General features: G+C 47.2%; 1 protein-coding gene across 1 annotated transcript; it reads left to right on the forward strand.

Moving 5' to 3' along the window:
* Positions 1-508: 508 nt before the first annotated feature.
* GABRQ (gamma-aminobutyric acid type A receptor subunit theta) lies at positions 509-20,198 on the forward strand. Its single transcript, XM_003804516.6, has 9 exons — positions 509-957; positions 2,989-3,077; positions 8,107-8,174; positions 9,528-9,748; positions 11,828-11,910; positions 12,319-12,456; positions 13,005-13,157; positions 14,103-14,359; positions 15,123-20,198. The coding sequence occupies exons 1-9, from the start codon at positions 809-811 to the stop codon at positions 15,861-15,863; spliced, it is 1,899 nt and encodes a 632-aa protein (XP_003804564.1). The 5' UTR covers positions 509-808; the 3' UTR covers positions 15,864-20,198.
* The last annotated feature ends 5,742 nt before the right edge of the window (positions 20,199-25,940 follow it).

The following is a 25,940-nucleotide window of genomic DNA, read 5'->3' on the forward strand; positions in this document are numbered from 1 at the left end:
TGACCTTATCCAGAGACAAGGCACGCGGGGTTACTGGAGGCTCAAGGGTACGGAGTCACCAGCCGTTGGGTACCTCCTGACGCCCAAAATTGTCCAAGTCTTTCAGAATGCAGATTCAGCCATGGCGGTCAAATTACCACACTCCCTTCACCATCAAATACAACTCTCGGGCACAGCCCCTTTCTTCCAAGAAAAACACACATTTCGCATTTTACAGAGAAGAGACAGGACCCAGTGCCCCTTGAGGCGGATTCCTGGCCCAGCCCCCAAGGAGCCAGCCCTCCTCCCCCTCCCCCAGCCCGGCCCCGCCCTGCCTGTGTCTGGAGATGGCCGGGGGATGACTGCAGAAGCCTGAAGGGGCGGGGGCCGGGCGGCGCGCAGGCTGCGGGCGGAGGCAGGAGCGCGCGCCTTTTTGTGCGGCTCCTGGCAGCTGTCCGATTGGCTGGGCCTGCGATGCCGTCGGAGTGGGCGGAGCCAGCAGCGAGCTGGGATCTGTGCCCAGTCGCAGCCAGGAGCGGCCGCAGACGGAGCGCACCTCGCAGCTGCCGGGCGGGCCCTGGGGGGAGCTGCGTCCAGCAGAGCTGCTGGGTGGTTGCTCCTCCCGGGCTCTCATCTCCGGTATCCGGGCCGACCCCCGCACCCCCTACTTCCCTTGCCCTCGCTACTCTCTCCTTAGAGGCGACTCTTTGGGGAAGGGCCAGCAATCCCGCCTTCCCCGGCCCCAGTAGTGACCCACTCTCCCACCCCACCTCTGTTCCTTTTCGCGGCCCCGTCTCCCGCGCCCTCAGGCGCCCAGAACGCCCCGGCCATGGGCATCCGAGGCATGCTGCGAGCCGCAGTGATCCTGCTGCTCATCAGGACCTGGCTCGCGGAGGGCAACTACCCCAGTCCCATCCCGAAATTCCACTTCGAGTTCTCCTCTGCTGTGCCCGAAGTCGTCCTGAACCTCTTCAACTGGTAAGCGGGCACCGCCAGGCTAGGCACGGCGGGGACGGGAATGGAGACGGGCAGACGACCTCTGGCCTCTTGGACGGAGCGGGCTGGGGGCGACTCCGGCTGGGGGGTACTCGGACCCGGGCTCGCTGAGCCCTGGCGCCCGGGCCCTGCCTGTTGGCCCCTAGAAGGGGTAAGATGTGAGTGGGGTGTTGAAATGGAGCCCTGTGCTTCCGCCCACCTGTTACTGCGGAGCTTGACTGAGCCCTGCGTGTGCCTAAACCGCAGCCCGAGGGGTGGGGGCGGGGGTCGCCCTCGTCCCAGGATCTGTCCATCCATCCCCAAGGATTTAAGGTTCCCGGCAGCTTTCCCCAGCTTTGGCACCTGTGGGACTGGGGAGGAGGGTACAGGATGACGGGCAATTCACAAAACATAGACAGGAGAGACACCTGTTTGAGTCTACATTTTAGTCCATTTCCTGAGGCGCGCGCGCGTGCATGCATGTGTTGAGGGGATGAGGGACTCTTTCCAATGCGGCAGATAGAAATGATTAACTCAAACCCATCGGAGCCCAGACAGTGCGATCGTGTCTGAATAACCACGAACCGTGTGGTCTGGGATGGGTGTGCTTTTGTACTTAGTCGTGTGAAAATATTTGAAGACTCCGGTTTTTTTCTCTTTTTGATTTCAAGTTTGTTTGGGTGTGCGAATATCTGAAGCCTTTACATGTAAATCATACAGAAATGTGTATTTGGGGTGGCCACAGATCCTGAGCGTTGGCACATGGGTAATGTATGCTTGGAAACAGGTGGGAATGCATTGCTTTAATTTGGGAATAATTCATGTGCACATTTTGGGATGCTGCAAAATGAAATTTTTGATTAAAGATGATTAGGAATAATTTTTAACAATGTTTAAATGGCAAGCCAGAAATTAACATGTACTCATAAAGGGGGGGGGGGGTGTTAGTTTGGCAAGGTTCCAGCAGACAGCCCTGCAGTGCCCTCAACCCAACATACCATACTGCGCCACTGAACATGCACACATGCGCGTGCGCACACACGCGCGCGCACACACACACACACACACACACATTTGCAGGGGCTGACGTTCCCTGGGCAATGCGTCAAAGATTTGAAGAGTCACAGTGATGCCGGGGCCTGTTCTGATTCACAAGCCCTGTTGGGGAAGGAGCCCTGTTGAAGGTCTAGGTGAATTGGGTGAGCATATCAGAGATCTCTGGAAAGGCCAGCTCTCCACAGAGCTGGGCTGAGTCCACTTACCTATGCTCACCCAAGACACCTCCAGGGTGGAAGCACATGCTCAGCAAGAGATATACCTGCTCCCAGAATAGATGTCTTTCCGAGGAGAGCTCTGAGCCCCAAGAATCGGAAATGGTTTGGTTGGATGAGGGTCGTAAATCTCAGCTACACCAGCAAGGCTCTCTCTGTGTGTCTTATGCCATATGCCAAGTCTGGAAAACAGAGGTGTGCAGAAACAAGGTTGACATAAAAGTGACTAAAAAATGCCCAGCCCTAGCCCAGGTAAGGGGAAATGAAACTTTGAGCGCATCTTATGAGGGCACTGAGAGCAAAAGATGACTTTTCCTGGGGCAATCAGGTGCCCCTGGAAGGAGGACCCCCACCAACCTAGAAAACAGCGTCGAGGCTGATTGCAAGATGGGGCTCTTGAAGGGGCTGAAGTAATGCATTTTTCTGAGGGCTTTCATCTGCCCACTCTTCTTCGTCTCCCCTTCTACCGCCTCCTCTCGTCAACCCCTACAAGTCCTGCCTGGTAACAGGGATCCAGTCTCTGAGCCCCACCCTCTGGATTAAAGCTGGGAAGGTGGAGGTGGGGAGGAAAGAGGAGTCTGCGTCACCGCTGCGCTTCTGGCTGACTCACCATGGGGAGGGAGGGGAGCAGGGAGAGAGAGTGTGTACACGTATGACTGGACACGTCTGCGTATGTGCTGGAGAAGAGAAGGCCCTAGCAAGGCAACCACTGGCAAGCGGGCCCCAAGTCAACCGGCATTTACTTATGACTTCTCTGTTTCAGCAAAAATTGTGCAAATGAAGCTGTGGTTCAAAAGATTTTGGACAGGGTGCTGTCAAGATACGATGTCCGCCTGAGACCGAATTTTGGAGGTAAGGCATATCCAGACACTAGAGAACTTGGGTTAGGTGCCCTAGAGCTGAGACACAGCAAGCCAGCCCTGCCCCGTAAGCTGACCAGTGGTATCCTGCGGGCTCTACACCTGTGCCTCTCCAGATCCCACCTTCCTGACTCTGCAGAGACCAGCAAGGAAGCACCCCCAGGCCTTCTGCACCCTGTAATATCTCTCACTTCTCTGCCTTCAGATGCACGAGAGCCTTCTCCCTCCTCCACACTCCCCTTACAATGGTGTGGCTGGCAAAGAGCTAAGCACAGAAATGGGTGTACAGGATGCAGCGCGCTGTGTTTCTCAGGCTAGAGTTTCTGCTCCAGCTCCTGGGAGGACACATATTCTTCTACTTGAGCACATTCTTCACACCCTGGGCACTTGTCCCATTCAGCTAGTTCAAAACTGAGAGCACGGTCTTTTCTGTCTAGTGTACTTAACCCACCCAGGTCCTGGGCACTTCCACCTCAGCTCCCTCATTCTCAGTTTATATAAGACACCGCAGTCAGTGTGGTCTTTCTAAACCCAGCCGGATCACCTCAGGAACTTTTAATGGTTTTATCTAACTGCCAAATAAAATCCAAACTCCTCAGCCTAGTACTCAGATCTCTGGTGCTGAGATTAGAAACGACAAAGAAGCTGACACACAAACCCCCAGGAAAATCATACATCAGTTCCTCCCCCATTTTTGTAATTAGCCTCCCATTTAAAAAGGGCGACTAGCCTGGACCACACAGCTTTAAGTGACAGGCAACCTACCCTGACCCGGCGTAGCAAACGCAGCATTCTCTAGCCCAGGGGACACCTAGGAAACCTAGATCAAGGGCAAACAAAAGAAACAGTCCATTAAAAAAGAGGTTAGTTACATTCCAGCTCAAAGGAAGCTCCCACTCCAAAGGGTTAATGAAAGCTAATGATCTGCATTTATGCATATGAATAGAGGTCTTCCAAATACACTCTGGCTCCACCCCAAGAAAACACAGCTGAGAGGATTCGGCCCTTGCGGTAGACCAGTTTGGCCTGGGGAGCGCCACCTTGAAAAGCAAGGTGGTAGCCCTGGGCCCTAAGCTTTGGAGGTGGGACCCTGAACTGGTGCTTCCCCTTAGCTCCCTTGCTCCCTCCGAAGTGTGAGAGCAGAAGGCACAGCCCAAGGGATTAAAGCTGAGAGCATACTGGGAAGCCAGGGTAGACAGGCCAGAAGGCAGGCTCTTTCATTGCAAAACAGCAGCGTGTCTTCTGGGTGGATCCCCAAGGGATAAAGGTCTGGCCATATGGGAATCCAGGTGTTAGAGTACAGGCAGCACGTCCTTGTATGGCAGCGACTTTGGAATCTTTTGGATCAGTTGCACCAAGCACCAATGGGTGACGTGGGAGTAGCTACTTCGTTTTTTTGTCTTGCCTTTCTCACGTTTCTCAGCAGAGACTGACCAACAACCATTTGAGTACACCAATCACCTTCTCCCCACTGTTTCAGGGCCAGGTTGACATCTCTGCAGGCATCCAGGACCAGGGGAGGGAGCAGGGGCAAGAATCAATCTCTGGGGAGGGTTACCCTAAGCTTTGTGGACGTGCACACCTGCAGCGTGTGAGAAAAGCTGGATCCCTGGCTTGATTTAGCCAAACCGATGAAGGTAGGAGGGCAAGGACAACTCAGGACCTTCTAGCATTTAAACAGAAGGGGGCACCACAGGCTCTAGGTCTGAGGCTGTTGCATGGTGCGTGTGGGAAGAGAGACCAGTTGATGGGATAGCTGGGCCAAGGCAGTCAGCGCCTGGGGACTCCAGGACTCCCCCACTAGACACAGCGTCAAATTCCCCTCTGTGTGAGAGGTGGAGTAGAGTTTCAGGGCATACTTCCCCTCACTTCCCCACACATCCTCCACATGCAGAGGCCTCACTTAACTGTGGCCCAGTTCAAACAGGAGCCTTATTCCTTCCTTGCATATGGGGGACAGTGAGAAGAGGAGGAGGATGAAAAGGAGGAGCAGGATCCAGAGAAAATTAACAAAGCCAATTCCTTCTAGGCAAGAGAACTGGGACTCTGCATTGTGGCAAAAGGCCGCCCTTGAGGGCCTCACCTAGCTTAGCACCTGGCATGATTTAGGCACCCGATATTGTGAAGGAATGAAGGAGATATTTTCATTCCTTCATTCATCTGCTAGATAGGAAGTACAGTTGAGGCAGGAAAGGTTCCAGGAGAAAGGGAGTTGATTACCCCTACCACTTTGCCTGCCTTCCTGAGGGGGCAGGGTGGGACAGTGATGGGCTGGGGCCACCATCCTAGACATGGTATTTGGACTCCTTATCAGGACGTTTCTCATCCCCTCCCCACCCCCGTTATCTGTTTAGGGATATGGGATTCCTCATCTAAATTCTCATCCTGACAACTACTAGCACAAAAGGTTCCCCTTTAAGGGGATAAATGAGAAGAATGTCCCCTTCCTCTGAGCTGCACCCCTGTGCCAGGACTCATGGCTTGGTGAGGGGAATGTGAACTGCATTTCAGCTCCCACTTTCCCTTCAACTAGGAGTCCTTGGACAGGTTTCTGGCCTAGCCCTTCGGGGTCGCCAGCATTCCACCATAAGGAAAGGAGTTGCCTGAATCATGCGGAATGGTCTAGAGAAGTCTAACACTGAGGTGTAGCTGGCTGGCCCCTCTGGAGCTTGTTGCCTGCCTAACACAGCTTCCCTTCTCTAAAGGCATGTGGGGAGCCCGAAAGGCGGCCATCGAGAACTGTGTTTCTTGGAACTCCTGTCACCACATAACACTTTTCTGGGGCTTGTTCACAACAGGCCTGGATGCTGGAGTCTGGGCTGTACCCCAACACAGAGGCTCATTTACTTCACGGCTGCCATTCAGATGCTTATTCCCAATAGAGCTTTCCTTTGTGAAGCTTTGGGCTTGGAATAACACATTTCTCTCTTTGCAGCTCAGTTTCTGGGCAATCAGCCTGCAGTAAAACCAGCAGGCTGAATTGCAGGCGTCATGCATGTTTCCCTAGCAGCAGTGTGATGTAATACATGGAGACTAAGGGCTTTGCTGTGGGACTGGCTGTAGAAAGCTTTGAGATGAGGAGCGAACAATAAAAACGGATTTGCCCACAGTGCCTTACAGTGTAGTGTACTACACATTTTCGCATCCATGAACACATTTGAGTACTGCAAGTGGACAGTGCTAACACCTGGGTGTGAACAAAAGCTAGGAGGCAGAAGTACACTAACACAAACATTCACACACTGTCACACTCACACATTAACACACACAATTACCCTCTCCTGTGCACTCACCCCCTCACATGAACACGCTCACAAATTCATTCTCACACATAGACACACCCACTGAGCATGATCACACATTCACTTAGTCTCACACATTAGCATGCTCACATACACCAAACACACTCACAAGTCCACATCCACACATGCACATATGCACGCGTTCACTCAAACTCAAACGTGCTCACACACACATGCAAATTTATTCACATTAACACACATGCACATTGACTCACACAAACATGCTCACACATCCAAACACCTTCACGAACTTATTCACACACTTTAACATGCTGACACATGAAAACATGCTCACACATTTACTACACACGTTATATATGAGACCACGCTCAAATTCACTCACACATTAACACACATACCCACAAACACGCTCCCACATCTACATACACATATGAATATACTCACATTCACCCACACACAAATATGCCCACATACACAAACACACTCACAAATTCACTCAAAAACATGACACATATTAACATCCTCACACACAAACACATGCTCACACATACACACATAAACATAACCACACTTTCACTTATGCATGGGCGTGCTCACATACATGAAAGCACTCGCATATTCACTCACACACATGAACGTGTTCACAATATACTCACAGATTCACTCACCTGCTGAAAATATGCACATCTACATTGATAGGTACATGGACATTAACATGCTTACACACATACTCTTGCATTCACCCACACATGAGCATTCTCACATACACGAACATGCTAATACAGTCTTCCATATACATGAGTAGTATGCCAGTGCAGGTGGACACATCACACAATACACAAACACGCTCATGTACACTTACGTCAACACAGCTAGTTCACAGACATGAACATGCGCAGGTGTTCACTCACACATGGACATACTCACAAATCCACTAACACATGAACAGGCTCACATACTGTAATACACGCACACACTCACACATTCACACCTCCTCACGAACACACTCATACTTATGGACATGCTCATATGTTCAGTCCCACAAAACCACACTCACATATTCCCACACAGACATCCTCACATAAACTCATATGTATATGTTCACACATTCACTCTCACACACAGACAAGCTCACAAACATGCACGGTCATACCCTCACTTGCACACAAACACAATCATACACTCCCACACAACACACCTACACACATTCACATGCTCACAGATTTACTTCTGTACAACACACTCAAGCACACAAACATGCTCACACATTCACTTATACACAAACATGATTACACACACTGGCACATTCACCTGAACATGAACACACAAATTCACTCACATGCATGAACATGCTCACATACACTCATATACACAGCTCACACATTCACTCACACACACAAACATGTGCACACACGGCCATGAATCTTGGCTCCTGCTTTGGGGCTCGTTGCTTTTCAGGTTTTATCAGGAAAATGTTTAGAAGGAGTGCTTCATCCCTTGACGTTCTCTTTATTTTGCCCTGACCCCTTCCTTTGCACACATCGTGGGCGAGGCCTTGCTCTAACTATGAGATCAGTGCTATCACTATCCCCATTTTACCCATGAGGAGATTAAGACTCAGCAGGGTTAGGTGACTTACTCAGGATCACACAACTAACAAGTTTCAAAGAGGGTTCAAACCCAGGCAGCCTGGCTCCCAAGTTTATGCTCTTAACCTTTATTCTACCTTTCGTGTAACTGTGTCTTTCTGTCTTCTAGGTGCCCCTGTGCCTGTGAGAATATCTATTTATGTCACGAGCATTGAACAGATCTCAGAAATGAATATGGTAAGTGAGTTAGTTCCAGCCATGGGGTTGGGAACAGAGGACATGGAACAAGCAGCAGGCTTATAATCCAAGTCCAGTTGTTCTGACCTGTGACAGAACTCACATAAAGGAACAAGGTAGGTTTGGGACACTGCAGCCATTCAGAATAAAAACTACATTAATTCAACCCCTACACCACACCACATCCAGAAACTCGGCTCCAGATGGATTATAGACTTAAAAGTGAAAGGCTTATTAAGCTTTTAAAAGATAGTGTAGAACACTGGCTTTGTGTCTTGCAGTAGGATTTCTTTAAAAAGACACAGAAAACACAGACCACACAAAAGAAATCTGGTACCTTCAACTATATTGAAATTCTGTGTAACCAAATTTATAGAACTCCTGTTTTACAAAACAAAACCATTATAACAAGTGTGAAGGGATCAATCACAGTGGACTAAGATGCTTGCAGCATGAAGGACATATTCAAAATATGCATCATTTTGTGAATTAATAAGAATATTTTGAAACCGATAGAAAAATTATCAGAAAATATGAACAAGAATATCACTTCTGTAAGAAAATTAAACAGCAGGTAAATATATGAAACATATGAAAAGACGGTTAGCCTTGTTAGTAGTGCAAAATAAAACCAGAATGAGAACCCATTACATACCAAATTAGCAAAAGTCAAAAGTCAGACAATACCAATGTTGGTGAAGCAGAAGCACTGGGAACCCTCTGCAGCTTTTTGGCGCTTGGCTTTCGGCAGGGATATAAAGTGGAACTTCTACTTCATCATTTTTATTTCATCATGGTTTTGGTATGCATGTTCATATGATAATCTGCGTGGTATATTCGTATATTATCCAGAAAAGCAAGTGAACAAATTATAATTACACATGTCCACCTGAGTGAATCTCACAAAGATAATGTTGAGTGAAAGAAGCAAATTAGGAATACATACACTATTATTTCATTCAGATAAAATTTTAAAAACAGGTCCAACTAAGCAATATGTTTTCCAGCAATACATAGACAATAAAACTCTAACACAAAGCAAGGGAATTATCATAAAAACTCGGATAATGGTTACTGCTGGGGGTGTGAGGGAAATATATTCTGGAAGACATACATTGGGGTTTGAAAGTTATTGGTAATATTCTGTTTCTTAACCTGGATTCTAATTACACAAGATTCATTTTATTCTTTCTTTAAACCTCCGTATGTTTCACGCACTTGTATATAGTTATGATATACTTCATACACTTGCATACACAAGTGCATGCACACATACACACACACCCTACACACACCAAGGATGGAGCGCTGGACAACCAAACTTACAACTGGGATTTACATTTGTCTTCCCAGGACTACACGATCACGATGTTTTTTCATCAGACTTGGAAAGATTCACGCTTAGCATACTATGAGACCACCCTGAACTTGACCCTGGACTATCGGATGCATGAGAAGTTGTGGGTCCCTGACTGCTACTTTCTGAACAGCAAGGATGCTTTCGTGCATGATGTGACTGTGGAGAATCGCGTGTTTCAGCTTCACCCAGATGGAACGGTGCGGTACGGCATCCGGTGAGTCCCCTAGGGGTCTGGGGATGTCCCAGCAGACTTCCTTCTTCCTACTGAATATTCTACAAACACACTCTAAGGGACACACAAAGGCACCCACTGCTTTCCAAACCCGTCTTGAACTTCCCCCTTCACTCGTTCTACCCAGTAGCCAAAGTGGAAATTTCACAGTTTCCCACAGACACCCTTAGCTGTTCTGTCCCCACACCTTGGTTTCTGCTGTTCCTTCTGTCTGGATTGGTCAGTCCTTTCCCCCTTTCCATGAGCTGAAACCTTGCCCACCCTGAAATCCCTAACTCAAATGCCCCCTTGGTCAAGAAGTCCTCCTTGATTCCCTCAACTGAAAGACCTCTCCCTCCACCCTAGTGTTGCATGCATTCTGTTCTTTATCTTTGTCTTTTCTCTCTGTGCAGTGAGGGAGGGAGAAGATGAATGCTGAAGTCCATGCAGTGAACGAGGGGGCCTGCTTTCTGCCTTCAGTCATATTTGCATCATGCAGGGCCTCCAGGAGTGCGGAGGGGCAGGGTGTGTGTGGCATGGGTCTCTGGTCTATGGCTCTCCACACACACGGAACAATTGCAAGCTGAACCTCCTCACTAGTCTAGTTATAGCATAGGAGACAGTCACCAAGTTTCTCCTCACAGCGGCATCTCTTACAAACTGTCTCCAAAGACGTGTGTAAGAGATCAGTTTAGCTCAGAAAATGTGTCTGAGAAGTAGCTATCAGGGTTTGGCTCTTACGGTTTTTACAGATCTAATCTCTGGGTTTCTCTTTCTCCGTGGAGCTCTTGCTCCATTCCTTCCTTTTTCCATCCACCTTCCCACAGACCCAGGCTCTGAAATCGGGAAATAACAAGACTCACAGGGAACAGGTCACTGGTCACACTTGTTCTACTTAAAGGGAGAATTAGCTGAATAATGCTGCATGGAGGATTCATAGAAGGGAGAAAAACACACATGCACTCACACGTGCACGCGCACACCATATCCAGTGTACAAAATGGAAATTATTTCAAGGAAGCAATTGAAAGGGACTCAGCTGGGGTTAGCAGATAAGAAGGGCAGAATAAGGGATGGAGCAGAGCCTCCCAGGGGAGGCTGTAGAGAGCTTGTGTGTTATCTTCTCTCCCACTGGACACTTCGCCCACTTTCTCAGCACCTCTGAGACCCCTCAGATTCTTCTTTTTTTTATTTTTATTTTTTTTTTTTTGAGATGGAGTCTCACTCTGTTGCCCAGGCTGGAGTGCAGTAAGTGGCACAATGTCGGCTCACTGCAACCTCCGCCTCCCGGGTTCAAGCAATTCTCCTGCCTCAGCCTCCCCAGTAGCTGGGAATACAGGTGAGTGCCGCCACACCCAGCTAATTTTTTGTATTTTTAGTACAGACAGGGCTTCACTGTGTTAGCCAGGATGGTCTCCATCTCCTGACCTGATCCGCCTGCCTCGGCCTCCCAAAGTGCTGGGATGACAGGCGTGAGCCACCGCGCCCGGCCGGATTCTTCTTATGGATGCACTCACCACATTGCAACTTAAAGCTCCTGCCCACTGCGTGTACTGTCAACAGTGCCATGGCCCACCACAGATATGTTTATCCCTTCTGTCCATTTCGCACCCAATGACATTTTCCTAGTCCCCAATACCCACATAGGCCTGCACCTCTGGCTTGTGTACAGATGTGGCCAGAGGCAGGCCTGGATGGAGGCTCCCAGCTGTACATGCACACTTGACACCAGCACTCCACATTGCATCTGGAGTCTCAGCTGATTTGGCGTAGCACACAGTTTTCTCTTGCTAGCCTCACTCCTTCTGTAGGAAGCACCCCTTTCCGTCTCTGCATTCAGTTTCCTCCGGGGCCCTTCCCATCTGACACCCTGCAGTTTTCCGACGTGCCATACGTGTGTTCTCTGTTTATGTGCTGCCAGGTCTCTTGGTTACTTTGTCACAAACAAATTTCCTCTCTCCTCTCTACACATGGGTCAGTCCTTGGGATAACTCTTCCCTCCCCACCCCTGCAGTTTCCTCAGCAATGGTTGTTTGCCTAGGCTTCACTCACTTTCTCCTTCCTTTTTGTTTTCCTTTGCAGACTCACCACTACAGCAGCTTGTTCCCTGGATCTGCATAAATTCCCTATGGACAAGCAGGCCTGCAACCTGGTGGTAGAGAGCTGTACGTATGTCTCCTATGGCCCCCTCTTCCATACTTGGGGCTGTGGTGATCAGGGAAGCGGAGGCTGAATTGACAGTAAAAGGGCCAGTGTATCTCCTGTGCTCCCTCCCTCACCCCATTCTCTCTCCCAAAATAAATAGACGATAGAGGATAGACAGATGATAGAAATAAAGAGAGAAAGATGGTGGAGAGATGGATAGGTGATAGATAATTTATTGACAGATAGATGTATAAATTCAGCATCTGGGACTAGGTGGTCTTTAGAGCATAAACGGTCCTCTGGGAAAATGTCACCTTACTATTGGGAAAGTGTGTGCAAGTTAGTGGGTAGGAGCTTGTAGCATGTCTTTTTTGTGCTTTTCTTTCTTTCTAAGAATCTGAGACTACCTCTGTTTCTCTCCTTCCCAGATGGTTACACGGTTGAAGACATCATATTATTCTGGGATGACAATGGGAACGCCATCCACATGACTGAGGAGCTGCATATCCCTCAGTTCACTTTCCTGGGAAGGACGATTACTAGCAAGGAGGTGTATTTCTACACAGGTGGGTCTGACCCCTTCCTTCTCTCCTGTCTCATGTCTGCCTTGCACCTCCATAAACTCCTAGCGGCCTCTGATTTTGGCTCCTATTCTCTGGTGCCTCCTTTTCCACTTCCTACTGGTTCCAGGCCCCCTTAATAAAGCCCCAATGACTCATCCACCGCCAATGAGGAATGGCCGTGGAAGCACTTAGCCAGGTTCACAACACTCTGCAGGTGTAAAAGATTCATGCTCCTCTCAGGGCTGGCCTTTCACCCTCCATCTGTTTGTACCTTGGGAACATCTCTTGCCTCTCCCATTCCAAAACTTCACCTAACATGGAGCAAGTGAGAAAGGAAAGTGGAGAGAGCAGACTTGCTATGCTCATGCGCCTACTGAGATATGCCACTGTCACTGATCTGCTAGTGCAGTCTGCCCAAGCTGGATGCCTCTGGATGGAGTATTACAAGCTGAACTTCCCATTGCTCTCCCCTCCTTCTCCATCCTGTACCTCTCCACCCTGCAAATGCGCCTCAGCCCTGCCACCCTAATTCCAGCGTGTCTCCTTGCCAGGTTCCTACATACGCCTGATACTGAAGTTCCAGGTTCAGAGGGAAGTTAACAGCTACCTTGTGCAAGTCTACTGGCCTACTGTCCTCACCACTATTACCTCTTGGATATCGTTTTGGATGAACTATGATTCCTCTGCAGCCAGGGTGACAATTGGTAGGTTCTGTCTCTGTCCCAGGAAAGAATTTGGGTCATTTGGCTCAGAAAAAAAGTTGAGAGTAAGGAAAAAGTACCCGGAACGGTGTGTGACTAACTACACAGGCAAGGAAATAAGGATTTTTCCAATAGACATTTGCACCTTTGTACAGGTGCACAGCCAATCCCCAATAGAGAGACCGATATTAGAGACAGATGTGAAAAAAAATCAAGGTTGGAATCTTGGCCCGTTGAGCCCCGAGTACCAGAATTCATTATTTCTTGAATCCATAAGTAAACCGACGAGTCATAAGTTTAGACCATAGGGGCCATTAAAAGGGGGCTAAATCACAGGGTGTCTGGGACAGGAGCTGAGGAGATGAGGAGAGCAGCACAAAGACAGCCTGGTCAGGCTTAGGAAGACCTTGTACTTTATGTCTAAGCATGGGGAGCCATGAAAAATTTTTGAGCAGTACCAAGAAGAGACCTAAGAGATCAACTCCCTGGTTTGTCTGGCCCCATCCAGCAGAATGTCAATGTGTCCCAGATCCAGGTCTGGTTTCTCCTTCACCATCTGTGGGGCAGACTCCTCAGCCTCCCTCTTTAGGAGAACGTTCTGGACTAAAGCTTTATATTTGTGTAATAGTTTAGGGCTCAGAAAACCTTCCCAAGAACTAAAGAAAGGCAAAAGGGAAAGGGGCCATCATAGGCCAAGGTGGGGCTGAAGATGTCAATTGCCATGAAGCCACGGCTGGAGGTTTGAGACTTGACGCTAAGAGCAATAAGAAGTCATTGAACCAGTGAAGCGTGGGCTGAGTTTAAAGATGGGGGAAAAGGAATAAAGAGAGAGCCGAAGGCCTTTGCTGTGGGCCCTCCTCACCCCAAATATGTTTGGCTGGGGGCCTGACAGGTTGCCAAGAACGTTAGCCATCAGAGGAGACTAAGTCTGTACTGTGTTGCTTACAGGCTTAACTTCAATGCTCATCCTGACCACCATCGACTCACATCTGCGGGATAAGCTCCCCAACATTTCCTGTATCAAGGCCATTGATATCTATATCCTCGTGTGCTTGTTCTTTGTGTTCCTGTCCTTGCTGGAGTATGTCTACATCAACTATCTTTTCTACAGTCGAGGACCTCGGCGCCAGCCTAGGCGACGCAGGAGACCCCGAAGAGTCATTGCCCACTACCGCTACCAGCAAGTGGTGGTAGGAAACGTGCAGGTTTGACTTTTTGACTGACAATCAGCTTTCCCTGAGCACCTCTTGAGCCCAGGCTTAGCGCTTTTGACCCTTTTGCATTTCTTAGCTTTTTAAATACGCGCACCCACACATGCGCGCACACGCAAAACACACACACACACAACATATAACAAAGAAGTAGTACTATTTCTCATCACTCCTTTATAGATGATCATTGTCCAAGGTCACAAGGCAAGTAAGTGGCACAGCTAAATTTCTCCAGACCTTTGGACTGAATTTGGTCCACTTTGCATGCTTCCAGAGCAGGCAATGAAGCTGGAAGGGAAGATGGGCGCAGGGAGACTGAAAGGAAGACAGTCACTGGAGAGGCTGGCCTACCTACCCCTCCTTCCTTGGCACTTCAGACTCCCAAGGCAATGCTGAGGCTTTTGCTGTGGGCAGTATGTTAATGCCCAGCTACCTCCCTCCTTCGCAGAAAGCCCGGTCCTGCCTGCCTGAGCAGGCATCCATCCACCACACAGCACTCCTGAGGGAGCAGCTGCCTCCAGCGAGACACTGGCTTGGCAGCCTCCATAGCCTTCCCTTGCATGCTAACAGCCGATTGGTCCTGTTCCTCACCCCTTGAACACCAGAGACCCCAAGAGGAGCTGGCTCTATCTGTCAAAGAGATCAGCAGTAACATTACAAGTGCTGATGAGGGAAGTCCCTTCCCTCCTCCCTCCCCCCAGTGCATATCCATCTAGGCGATATGAAACTGATGAGCCTATCCATTATCTCCTCAAAGGATGGCCTGATTAACGTGGAAGACGGAGTCAGCTCTCTCCCCATCACCCCAGCGCAGGCCCCCCTGGCAAGCCCGGAAAGCCTCGGTTCTTTGACGTCCACCTCCGAGCAGGCCCAGCTGGCCACCTCGGAAAGCCTCAGCCCACTCACTTCTCTCTCAGGCCAGGCCCCCCTGGCCACTGGAGAAAGCCTGAGCGATCTCCCCTCCACCTCAGAGCAGGCCCGGCACAGCTATGGTGTTCGCTTTAATGGTTTCCAGGCTGATGACAGTATTATTCCTACCGAAATCCGCAACCGTGTCGAAGCCCATGGCCATGGTGTTACCCATGACCATGAAGATTCCAATGAGAGCTTGAGCTCGGATGAGCGCCATGGCCATGGCCCCAGTGGGAAGCCCATGCTTCACCATGGCGAGAAGGGTGTGCAAGAAGCAGGCTGGGACCTTGATGACAACAATGACAAGAGCGACTGCCTTGCCATTAAGGAGCAATTCAAGTGTGATACTAACAGTACCTGGGGCCTTAATGATGATGGGCTCATGGCCCATGGCCAAGAGAAGGACAGTAGCTCAGAGTCTGAGGATAGTTGCCCCCCAAGCCCTGGGTGCTCCTTCACTGAAGGGTTCTCCTTCGATCTCTTTAATCCTGACTACGTCCCAAAGGTCGACAAGTGGTCCCGGTTCCTCTTCCCTCTGGCCTTTGGGTTGTTCAACATTGTTTACTGGGTATACCATATGTATTAGTCCCCCAGTGCTCCAGAACAGCGGGAGCACTGTGCTGTGCTCCTTTCAGTTTCTTTTGGGTTTGTTTTTCCCTCTTTCCTTTGTTCCTTTTATTTTGTGGTTATTTGGGCAACCCAATGAGTTCATACTTCTCTTTATAAACATGAGGTGGGGAGTAATTGGAAAGAACATGTTCTAGCTGGAAGGGAAGGGATTGAGGAGGAGTTGGAGGTATACAGCACATGGATTTCCTTTCCTGCTAGAAGACTCTCACCTTTTCAAAGACTTGTAACAAGGAATAAGCATAGAAAAGCCCCTGGAAATGTTTAGAGGACAGAGAAGAGCCAGGTTGGGGGATGGGGCAAGGATCTGGGCCTTTTGCCCACAAACATTTCTGGGGAGCTTTTCTGTCCCCCTTGAGGTGTCAACATTTCTTTTTCATTACATGTTTTCTTCTTTGTTTGTTTCCTCCTAGGGATTATGGGTCTTGCTCACCCTCTGCTTAGGGCTTTATAGAAGAAAGTCAAGCTGGGTTGGGCTGGGGTTCATAGCTAAAGGGCTAGCCATGGCTTAGAAGTTCAGGGAACTTCCTATAGGAAACTTAGGGAGCATTTGTAAGTGCCTTTCCCCCACTGTATGGCATTTGACTGTGGTGTTTTGATGCAAGGGTGGAAGGGGAATGTGGGTGGATGGGGCTGCAGAGTGAGACATCAGGGTGAGAGAGCACATACTCAGCTTGTGGGGTTGGCAGAGGGTGGGGGGTGATGTCAGGTTGGAAATTACACAGTTGAGCTGGCCTCTTCGGAGGGATTGGAACTTGTCTTGCCTATATTTCTGCTTCAGAACGCTTGGCAATAGAGACTCAATACATCTGTCTAAGTCAGGAGTTAGCTTTCTGTCAGTTGCTGAGTTGATCACCAGTTACAGCACTTGGTGAATAAGCACTAAGGTTAGGATAATTCACACTTGCTATTTTACCATCTGATCTAGACTAGCAGATGAATATCTATCGTAAGTCTATATACTAATCCTTTCTATTTGTCTAGTGCATAGTAAGTGTCAACAAGCTCCCTGACCCATTACATCACTGGAGCCTCACAGGAGCCCTGTAAGCCAGGGAAGGCAAAGCACATTGTCCCCAGTGTTCCAAGGAAAACGAATGGAGCTTATGCCGCATGCTTGAGGACATGCAGCCAGTGAGTGGTAGATCCACCCCACTTGCTCTTTCTTGTCTTTTTCCTCCTGACTGTCCCAACTGAGGCATTTCCTTTTCTTCCCTCCCTAAAGAGGGTGCTCCAGAGGGCCCCCACCACATCCTCTAGCACCTGGGGCATCTCTGCAGGAATAGGCTGGTGACCAGCCAATGAGCGTGACATGAGCAGATGGAGAACACACTCTCTGCCCACTGAGCAGGGCCCCTAACGGAAGTAGGATTGGCCAGCATTCCAACTTGCCAAGCAGCTCCACCTCACTGATGGAGGTTGTGAGGGAGTGAACTTTGCCGAACACTCAACATATGCCACCTCTTCCTCCCTATGCAGTCTCTCCCTCAGTCCCTTACCCCTCTACCCACTCACCCTTTAACTGTGCTTCTGTGTTTGTGTTTCTGTATATACCTGGGTGTATGCATATGCAGCAGGGTGGGTGTATGTACATATACAACCATTTGAGAAGCTGCATAGTGCCGTGTCTAGTGGTGTAAATCTACATTGGTGTGTACAGAATTGTATCTACAGCATGTGGATGCATGTGTGTGTGTGCACATCCCTGTGAAAGTGTGGCTTATGTATGTGTATGCTTGTGTACACATGGGTCTATGCTGAGTGCATGTATATAAGGGCATGTCTGCATATCTATGTTTATCTGATTTGAATGGGTGTGAAAGGAAATACCCCTGAAAGCATATGTATTCCTGTTGGTGACCCTTCTAGAACCACTAGAATTCCCTTGGCCTGCTCCCATATGGTGGAGGGGCCCTATTTGGCCGGGCTGCTTAACTGACTGTTTCTTTCCAACTTCCTGTTCCAGGGAGCAGCATCTCCCAGTTCCCTTCCACTGTTTGCCCTGTCCCTCCATCCATCTGTGCTGTCTCCTAGATAGAAGACTGGGGAAGTGAATGTAGTCCTAAGAAGTGGTGAGCTAGTGCCTTGAGGTAGGAAGTGGTTAATCCATGGAAGAAGCTGCAAGTACAGAGCATTTCACTTTGTCCTAGAGGAACATGTTTCGGGGTAACAGGCTGGGGAGTGAGGCTGAAAGAGGCATTGAGAATAGACACTTGTACAGTCACATACACATACACACACACAAATCTTGTACGACAGTTGAAAACAAGAAAGTTACCACTGGAAGAGCTAAAATTGCCTCTTTATTTTTGGATACCCCATATAGAGATTCAGGTAGAGGGGAGAGCAGTGACTCCATGTCTGAAGCTCCCAATGTGGCTATTGAAAGGCTGGCTTCCTGGAGCCTAAGCATTGGTTGGTTGACGTGGATTTGGGTCTCCAGCACCCTGGAGGTGCTTTCAACCCTGTGGTGGCAAGCAGTTCATTTGGGATAAAGTCATAAAGGGAGATTGGAGCAGTGTGAAGAAAAGGAGGGTTTTAAGATTTGTCTGGAAGCAATGCACATGAAGGCTTCACAGCACAGAGGAAGGGCAGCGAGGCCAGTTGTAAATATCTCTATAGATCCATATAGCTAGATATAATACTATACCTTAAAAAGGATATCTTGCCCTGACGTGCTGCAATGAGAGCAGTTGAACTCTACTGCGACTCATACTCTGTAGGTTAAGTGTCAAAATGAGGTGGAGATTTGGCAGTGACACCCTTTCGGGAACGTGAACCTTCTGAGTTTGCTATGGATTTGGTCATTTTAGCCTGCACGTTGCCAGATCTCCCCTTGTTGAGTCTTGTATGTGGTCTGTCGTCTGTGTCATTTGAGTCCTCAGCTGTCCCCAACCCCTTCCCAGCCCCTCCCCAGCCTGCAGTCACCCCCTGTCCAGCAAGCTGCCTCCATCCCATCCCTCTCCTCACCTCACACCAGGTAACTCTGGAAGTGCAGAATGCTTGGTAGTTTGGAGCTTGGGCAGCATCTGGGATGCAACAACCCCTATTTTACTCTTCTACCCACCTTCCATTTCTTTCCTCCCCATCGACTTCCCCAACCCAGGATCCCTTCTTTGCCACTATCATGGGAAGGATACCCCTGTCTGTCTTTCTGAAGTATCATTTTATTGTGGGGATGTGTGACACGTTTCCTACCAAGTTCTTGCCAGTTCCATCTGCCACTGTGGGGTGCCTTTGCACAGGTCATGGACGATCTGGTGGGTCTGACTAGAGCCTGTCAAATGTATTCTTACAATTCATGTCATCTTGTTAATAGCAGGGCTTCAAAGTCTTTGCATATTTAGAGCTGAGTTTTGCTGAGACTGTGGCCATTCCTAATGAGGTTTCCTCATTCCATATATATAATAGCTAACCCTTAAAGCCATTAACTAATGAATGCATTTATTAAGCTATCCACTCGCATGGTACCCTGCCGTGGTGATGAGCAGTAACTTTCTAGCTATTCCATAGCCCAACATCAAAGGAAATCGTGACTCGTCCTACTAGAAGTGTAGTGTCTTTGTGTTTGTTGTGTAGTGTCCTGTGATCAATATAAAATCTATATTATCAGTGTTGGGTTTTCAGGGGAGGGAGGGAGAGGGTGTTAAAGTCTCTCTTTGATAAACTTAAATGATGAAATAGCCCAGTTGTTCAGGGTCACTTCTATTGACTCAATTTGTGTGAGACTTTGCACTCACTATCTCGCCGGACGGACTGCATGCCCAGGGTCAGTAGTCAGCAGAGCTAAAGGTGCCCGAATTGAGCACAACTGGCTGTGGTGCCTGACATAGGGCAGTACCGGGGGATTCTTCAGAGGTCAGCCAAGTCGGTAACATTCTGTGAAGCAGATTAAATACAGTAAAATCAAACAAATGGAGGTCTTTGGAAGTGATGCTGGGCCCAGGCAGTGAAAATCAAGAAAAGAGGAGAAAGACCAAGACCTGGATGTGCTTCAGCAGGTGACTGGGTGGCTTCTTTGTCCTCATTAAATGTACATCTTTGCATGAAAAGGACCTTGACTGGTCCGGACTTTAACAAAGTAAAATATGAAGAAACGTAAAATTATGCTTCTGAAAAATATACTGAAATAAAATTTTGTAAATAGCTAAAAGAAAAATAAATAAATATAATAACAAGTACTCTACCAGGTCATCGTGCTTCCTCTCTGTTGGATTAGAAGATATTGAGCAGGACAGCTGTCTGGGCCCAGGAAACCTCTGGCTTCCATCACTCACTTCCCATGGCCTTCCCACCGCTTTTCACATAGACCTCTTCATACCCCAGGACAGTGGAAGCCATGGTTTTCAAGCCGAGGGGAATTAGCAACAGCACAGTTTAAATTAGTTTTGATTTTTGCAGAAGCCATTCTTAATCTTCTAAAACAAAACTTTTAAAACAGAACAGGCCACTGTGGTGCCAAAATACAAGGTAGAAGTTTCGTTCAATTTTATAGGGGGAGAGCCCCGACTTGAGCCCGCAAGTCAAGGCTGCAGTAAGCCATAATCGTGCCACTGCGCTCCAGCCTGAGAAACAGAGCAAGACTGTCTCAAAACAAAACAAAAGGGTTGGAGGAAAGAACTTAAAAGAAGTAATATCTTCCAAGGTAGTGTTCTCAAAGAGAAACAAAAGGGAGTAGAAATACGCCAGCTTCTTAGGAAGTCTCCCTGCAGTATCACTCTGGGTTGGGAAAGGAGGTTAAAAATTTATTGGCGATTATGGACCCCAGCTCTCCACGCACCAACTCCTCCCCACCCGCTTCTCTCAGAAGCATTCTGTGTGCCCTTGGACAAGACTTTGTTCATCTGGGAGCCTCTTCTAGTCCTGTCTCTCCCTGGCCCCTGACCAGCTAGCCAGCCCATTCTGACCCCAGGCTAGGTGCTCAAAGCTCTACCCATTAAGGGGAAGATTTTCCCTTGCCACTCTCTTTCAAGACCACTCCCAGGTGTGCCTGACATGCAGGGCCGTCCATTTTCAGCTTGTACACACAGACTGAACCAGCTCATTTATAAACCAGCTAGGGCCCTTTCCCTCCTACAGCTGGTCATAAAGGGCTCCCCCATGTGGTCACAGGTACAAAGTGGGGAAGGGGCGCTGGTACAACTGTGATAAGCAGTGTAGGGGTCAAAGCCATCTGCTCATGCAGTTACTTGTGCTCTCTGGTCCTGCACAGGCTGGGAACAGGCCAGCAATGTCATCCCTGCTCCTCTCAGCCACTGGATGGGAGCAGCCCCAGGGAAAGCATGGCCTCCACACAAGTACAGTTGTAGCTGATAAGTAACAATGCCTCCAATAGCAGATTCTCTCACTGGAGAGCTGAAAGACACACAAGTCCATGGCCACCACACAAACACACCTTTCTATTGCTACTGTTGGTCTGCCTCTTAGAGCATAACATTTTTCACCTAATCAAAAACCCTCTTGTTACTCTAGGTTGGTATAGGCCAGGCCTTGAGAAATCCCACCCTGATACACTCTCCATGGAGAAGTATGTAAATCCTTTCGTGAAGAAAGTGAAACCTCCACCTTCCTCTCCAATAAATAAAAGTGGCTGCCCCATCACACCACCAGACAATGGCTAACTACATGGAAATACCCAATTTAGTATTAGATAATGAGTCAGGAAAGGTTAGGTGCTGCTATTGTGACAATCCCAAAATCCCAGTGACTTGACCCCCCAAAAATGTTTATTTCCTTCTCACATTGCGCATCTAATGCAGGTCATCAGGGGAGCTTCTGCTCATGGTGGCAACTCAGGAACAAGCTGACAGAGATTTCATCGTGTGCTTCTACAATCTTTGTAGTAAGGGGAAGGGAAAGTAGTGGGGCTCACACTAGTAACTAAATACTGCAGCCAGAAAGGACATACCTCACTCAAACTCATGACTCATTAGGTAGAACCAATACCATAGCCTAACCCAACTATAAGGAACCAGGACATTCAGTTTGCTGTGTACCCAGGAGGGGTGATCTATATATTATTGAATTGCACTAGTGGCAACCATAGGTGTCTTCCGTTGATCTTTGAAAGGATGTTACTTTCTCATTTCCCCGCTTAAAAGTACTCATGCCCTCCCTTTGTGGTAGTCTTCTCATCTTAAGCCAGTAACATATGCAAAAGTTCTAAAATACTGCCATTCATCAGTAAGAGTGTCTACTGTAGGTAGTATTCAGAAGAAGCTCCAGGCAGACAGTCATTCTCCTCATCCTTTCCCCCCAGGGAAAGGAAAAACAGCCCCTTTGCTATTTCTGACAGGCTGCACTACCAAAATCCCAGAGGTCATGGGAGTCAGGAGCTGAAACTTGGTCCCCAACTGTCTACAGTTTTAGGAGCAGACCTTTCTTGTGTAAGCTTTCTACCTTCACCTCTGAGGTTTGCAAGCAATAGGATAGATATATATACATATACATATACATACATATATACATATGATAGGTATGAGAGGGATGAGAAGAGATTATTAGGAAAATTGGCTCACTCAATTATGGAGGCTGAGAAGTCCCACAAAATACCATCTGCAAACTGGAGAGCCAAAGAAGCCAGAAGTGTGGCTCAGTCTAAGTCCAGTGAAGGCCTCAGAACCAGAGAAGCCAATAGGTGTAACTCTCAGTCCCAGGCTGAAGTCCCAAGAACCTGGAAAGATGATGGTGCGAGTCCTAAAGTCCAAAGGCCAGAGAGCCTGGAATTGATGTCCAAAAGCAGAAGAAGATGGATGTCACAGCTCCAGAAGACAGATAGTGCAAATTTGCCTTTCCTCTACCTTCTTGTTCAATCTGGATCTCAGCCAATTGAATGGTGTCACCCACATTGAGTGAGGACAGATCTTCCTTATTCAGGCCATTGATTCAAATGCCAGTCACTCCCAGAAACACCCTCATAGACACACTCAGAAATAATACTTTATCAGCTATCTGGACATTAGCCCAGTCAACTTGACACCTAAAATTAAGTATCACAGGCTGTATACCCCATTCTGGCTATAAGAAAGGCTAACTGCACCAGAGACACTAAAGCCAAAGCTGAGGAAGAAAAACTCCTCAACAGCTGAGTTGGTCCTGGGCACAGTGAATCTGGAGATGACCCAAACCTTCAGTGAACTCTCTCACGAAAACACAAGTCAACCTCTTTTGGAATCTCAGGGTTCCTGAGGTCTGATGAGGGCCCTGTCAAGAGTGAGGGCAGCTAAGAGGAAGTATGTGGAGCAGAGGTGGGGCAGGTGTTGATCCGGGTGGGCATTGATCATGGGTGGATGAGATTAACAAGAAAGCACCCTTCATCCTACATGATCCCCCCAGCAATCACCCTGGGGCTCATTTTGAATGACCCCATTCTCATACAGAGGCTGATTATCAGCCTGAAGTGTTTCCTACCAGGAGCTGCAAATCCCAGTTTGATGGTGGAAGGTCTTCATTAACGCACTGAAAGGCACCGTTAAGAAAATGAAAAGGCAAGCACAGACTGGGAGAAAATATTTGCAAAACACATGTCTGATACAGGACTTGTATCCAAACTATACAAAGTACTCATAATTCCACAATAAGAAAACAAAAAAAAATTAAAAATGGGCAAAAGATATGAAAAGATACTTAATCAAAGAAAACATACAGATGGCAAATAAGCATAAGAAAAGATAAGCATCATTTATAATTAGGGAATTACATATTTAAACAACAATGAGATATCACCACATCATATTAGGATGCCTAAAATACAAACCACTGACAATACCAATTGCTGGTTAGGATGCTGAGCAACAGAAATTCCCATTAATTGCTGGTAGTAATGCAAAATAGTACACTTGTTTGGAGGACACTTCAGCAGTTTCTTACAAAGCTAAACATAGCCTTACCATATGATGCAACAATCATAGATTTTGATATTTTATCTTATTTAGTAGAAAACTTATCTCCACACAAAACTCCATACAAATGTTATAGCAGCTTTATCCATAATTTCCCAAAGCTGGAAGCAACCAAGATGCCCCTCAATAGGTGAATGGATAAACAAACTCTGGTACATTCAAACCTCAGAATAAAAATACCATTCAGCAATAAAAATGAGCTATGAAGCCATGAAAAAAACACAGAGGAATTTTAAATGCATGTTGCTAAGTGAAAGAAGCCAGTTTGAAAAGGCCACGCACCATATGATTCCAACTATGTGACATGCTAGAGAAAGTAAAATTATTGATATAAAAAGATCAGTGCTTGCTAGGGATTCAGGGAGAAGGAGTGAGCATAAATAGGTGAAGCACAAGAAATTCATTAGGACAATGAAACTATTCCATATGGTACTGGAATGGTGGGTAAATGACATTGGACATTTTTTAAAAACCATGAAAATATACAACACAAAGTAAGCCTTAATGTAAACAATAGACTTTAGTTAATAATAATTTATCAACATTGGTTCACTAATTGTAACAAATTTACCACACTAATGCAAAAAGCTCATAATAAGGAAAATTGTATCAGAGGATGAGGCTACTGGGAACTATCAGTACTGTCCAATTTCCTATAAATTAGAACTGTTCTATAATGTCTATTAATTTAAAATATAAAACATACAACTAACACACAACCCAGATTTCATAGTTGGGCATTTATCCTGGAAAAATGAAAATGTATGATCACACTGAAAGCTGTACATGAATGTCCACAGTAGCTTTATTTATAATACCCAAATGCTGAAAACAGCCCAAATGACCTTCAATGGGGTAATGTCTAAACAAACTATGGTAGATCTGTACATAGGATACTACTTAGCAATGAAAAGGAATAAACTGTTAATATATGCAACAGCTCAAGGGAATTATGTTGTTTTCATTCAGGCTGCTATAACAAAAAGCTTAAAGTGGGTAATTTATAAATATTAGAAATTTATTTCTCATAGTTCTGGAGGCTGGCAAGTCCAAAATCAAGGTGCCAGCACAGTGTCTGGTGGGGGCTCTCTGCTTTATAAACTGCACTTCTTGCAGTGTCCTCACATGGTGAAAGGGGCAAACAGCTCCCTCGAACCTCCTGAACTAATTCCATTTATGTGGGATCCACCCTCATGACTTAATCACCGTCTAAAAGGTCCCACCTCTTAATATTATCACATTGTCAATTAAGTTTCAACACATGAATTTTGTGAGGATACATTCAGATCGTAGTGTATGCTAAGTGAAAAAAACTAAAAATCACAATGAGAGACTACCATCCACCTATTAGATTAGCTAATATGGAAAAGACTGACAATACCAAGTATTGGTGAGAATTTGGCAGTTTCTTAAAATGTTAAACATGCACCTATCATGTCATGCAAGTATACCACTTCTAGGTAATTATATAAAACTTCCCCAAATGTAAAAGAATCTATTGTAACAGAAGGCAGATCCATGGTTTCTTGGGAATGGAAGTTCAGGGAGGGGGCTCCTACAGGCGGAATTATGAAGGGTAGAAGGAAACTTTTGAGGGTGATGCATGTGTTCACTCTCTTTATTGCGATGATCGTTTTTCAGGGGCATACATGTGTCAAAGCTTATGAAATTTACACATAATGCAGGTTTTTTATGTCAAATATCTTTTAATAAAGCTTTTTTTCTTATTCTTCAACTTTTATTTCAGATTCAGGGGGTGCGTGTGCAGGTTTGTTAACTGGTTATATTGCCTGATGCTGAGGTTTGGGGTACAAATGATCCTGTCATCCAGGTGCTGAGCACAGAACCCAACAGTTTTTCAACCCTTGCTCCCCTCCCTCCCCAGTCCAGTAATCCCCAGTGTGTATTTGGTTTTTGGTTCCTGTGTTAATTCACTTAGGACAATGGCCTCCACCTGCGACCAGGTTGCTGCAAATTGCAGCACATGATTTTGTTCTTTCTTATGAATGCATAGTATTCCATGGTGTATATGTATGTTTTCTTTATCCAATCCACAATTTATGGGCAGCTAGGGTGATTCCATGTCTTTGCTATTGTGAATAGTGCTGCAACGAACATGCTAGTGCCTGTGCCTT

The sequence above is a fragment of the Pan paniscus genome, chromosome X, assembly GCF_029289425.2.
Source record: "Pan paniscus chromosome X, NHGRI_mPanPan1-v2.0_pri, whole genome shotgun sequence".
Taxonomy (NCBI): Eukaryota; Metazoa; Chordata; class Mammalia; order Primates; family Hominidae; genus Pan; species Pan paniscus.

Coding starts and splice junctions, on each gene's coding strand:
- GABRQ (XM_003804516.6), top strand. CDS start 809: ATGGGCATCCGAGGCATGCTGCGAGCCGCAGTGATCCTGCTGCTCATC. Junction 958..2,988: donor GTCCTGAACCTCTTCAACTG/GTAAGCGGGCAC, acceptor TCTCTGTTTCAG/CAAAAATTGTGCAAATGAAG. Junction 12,457..13,004: donor GGAGGTGTATTTCTACACAG/GTGGGTCTGACC, acceptor TCTCCTTGCCAG/GTTCCTACATACGCCTGATA.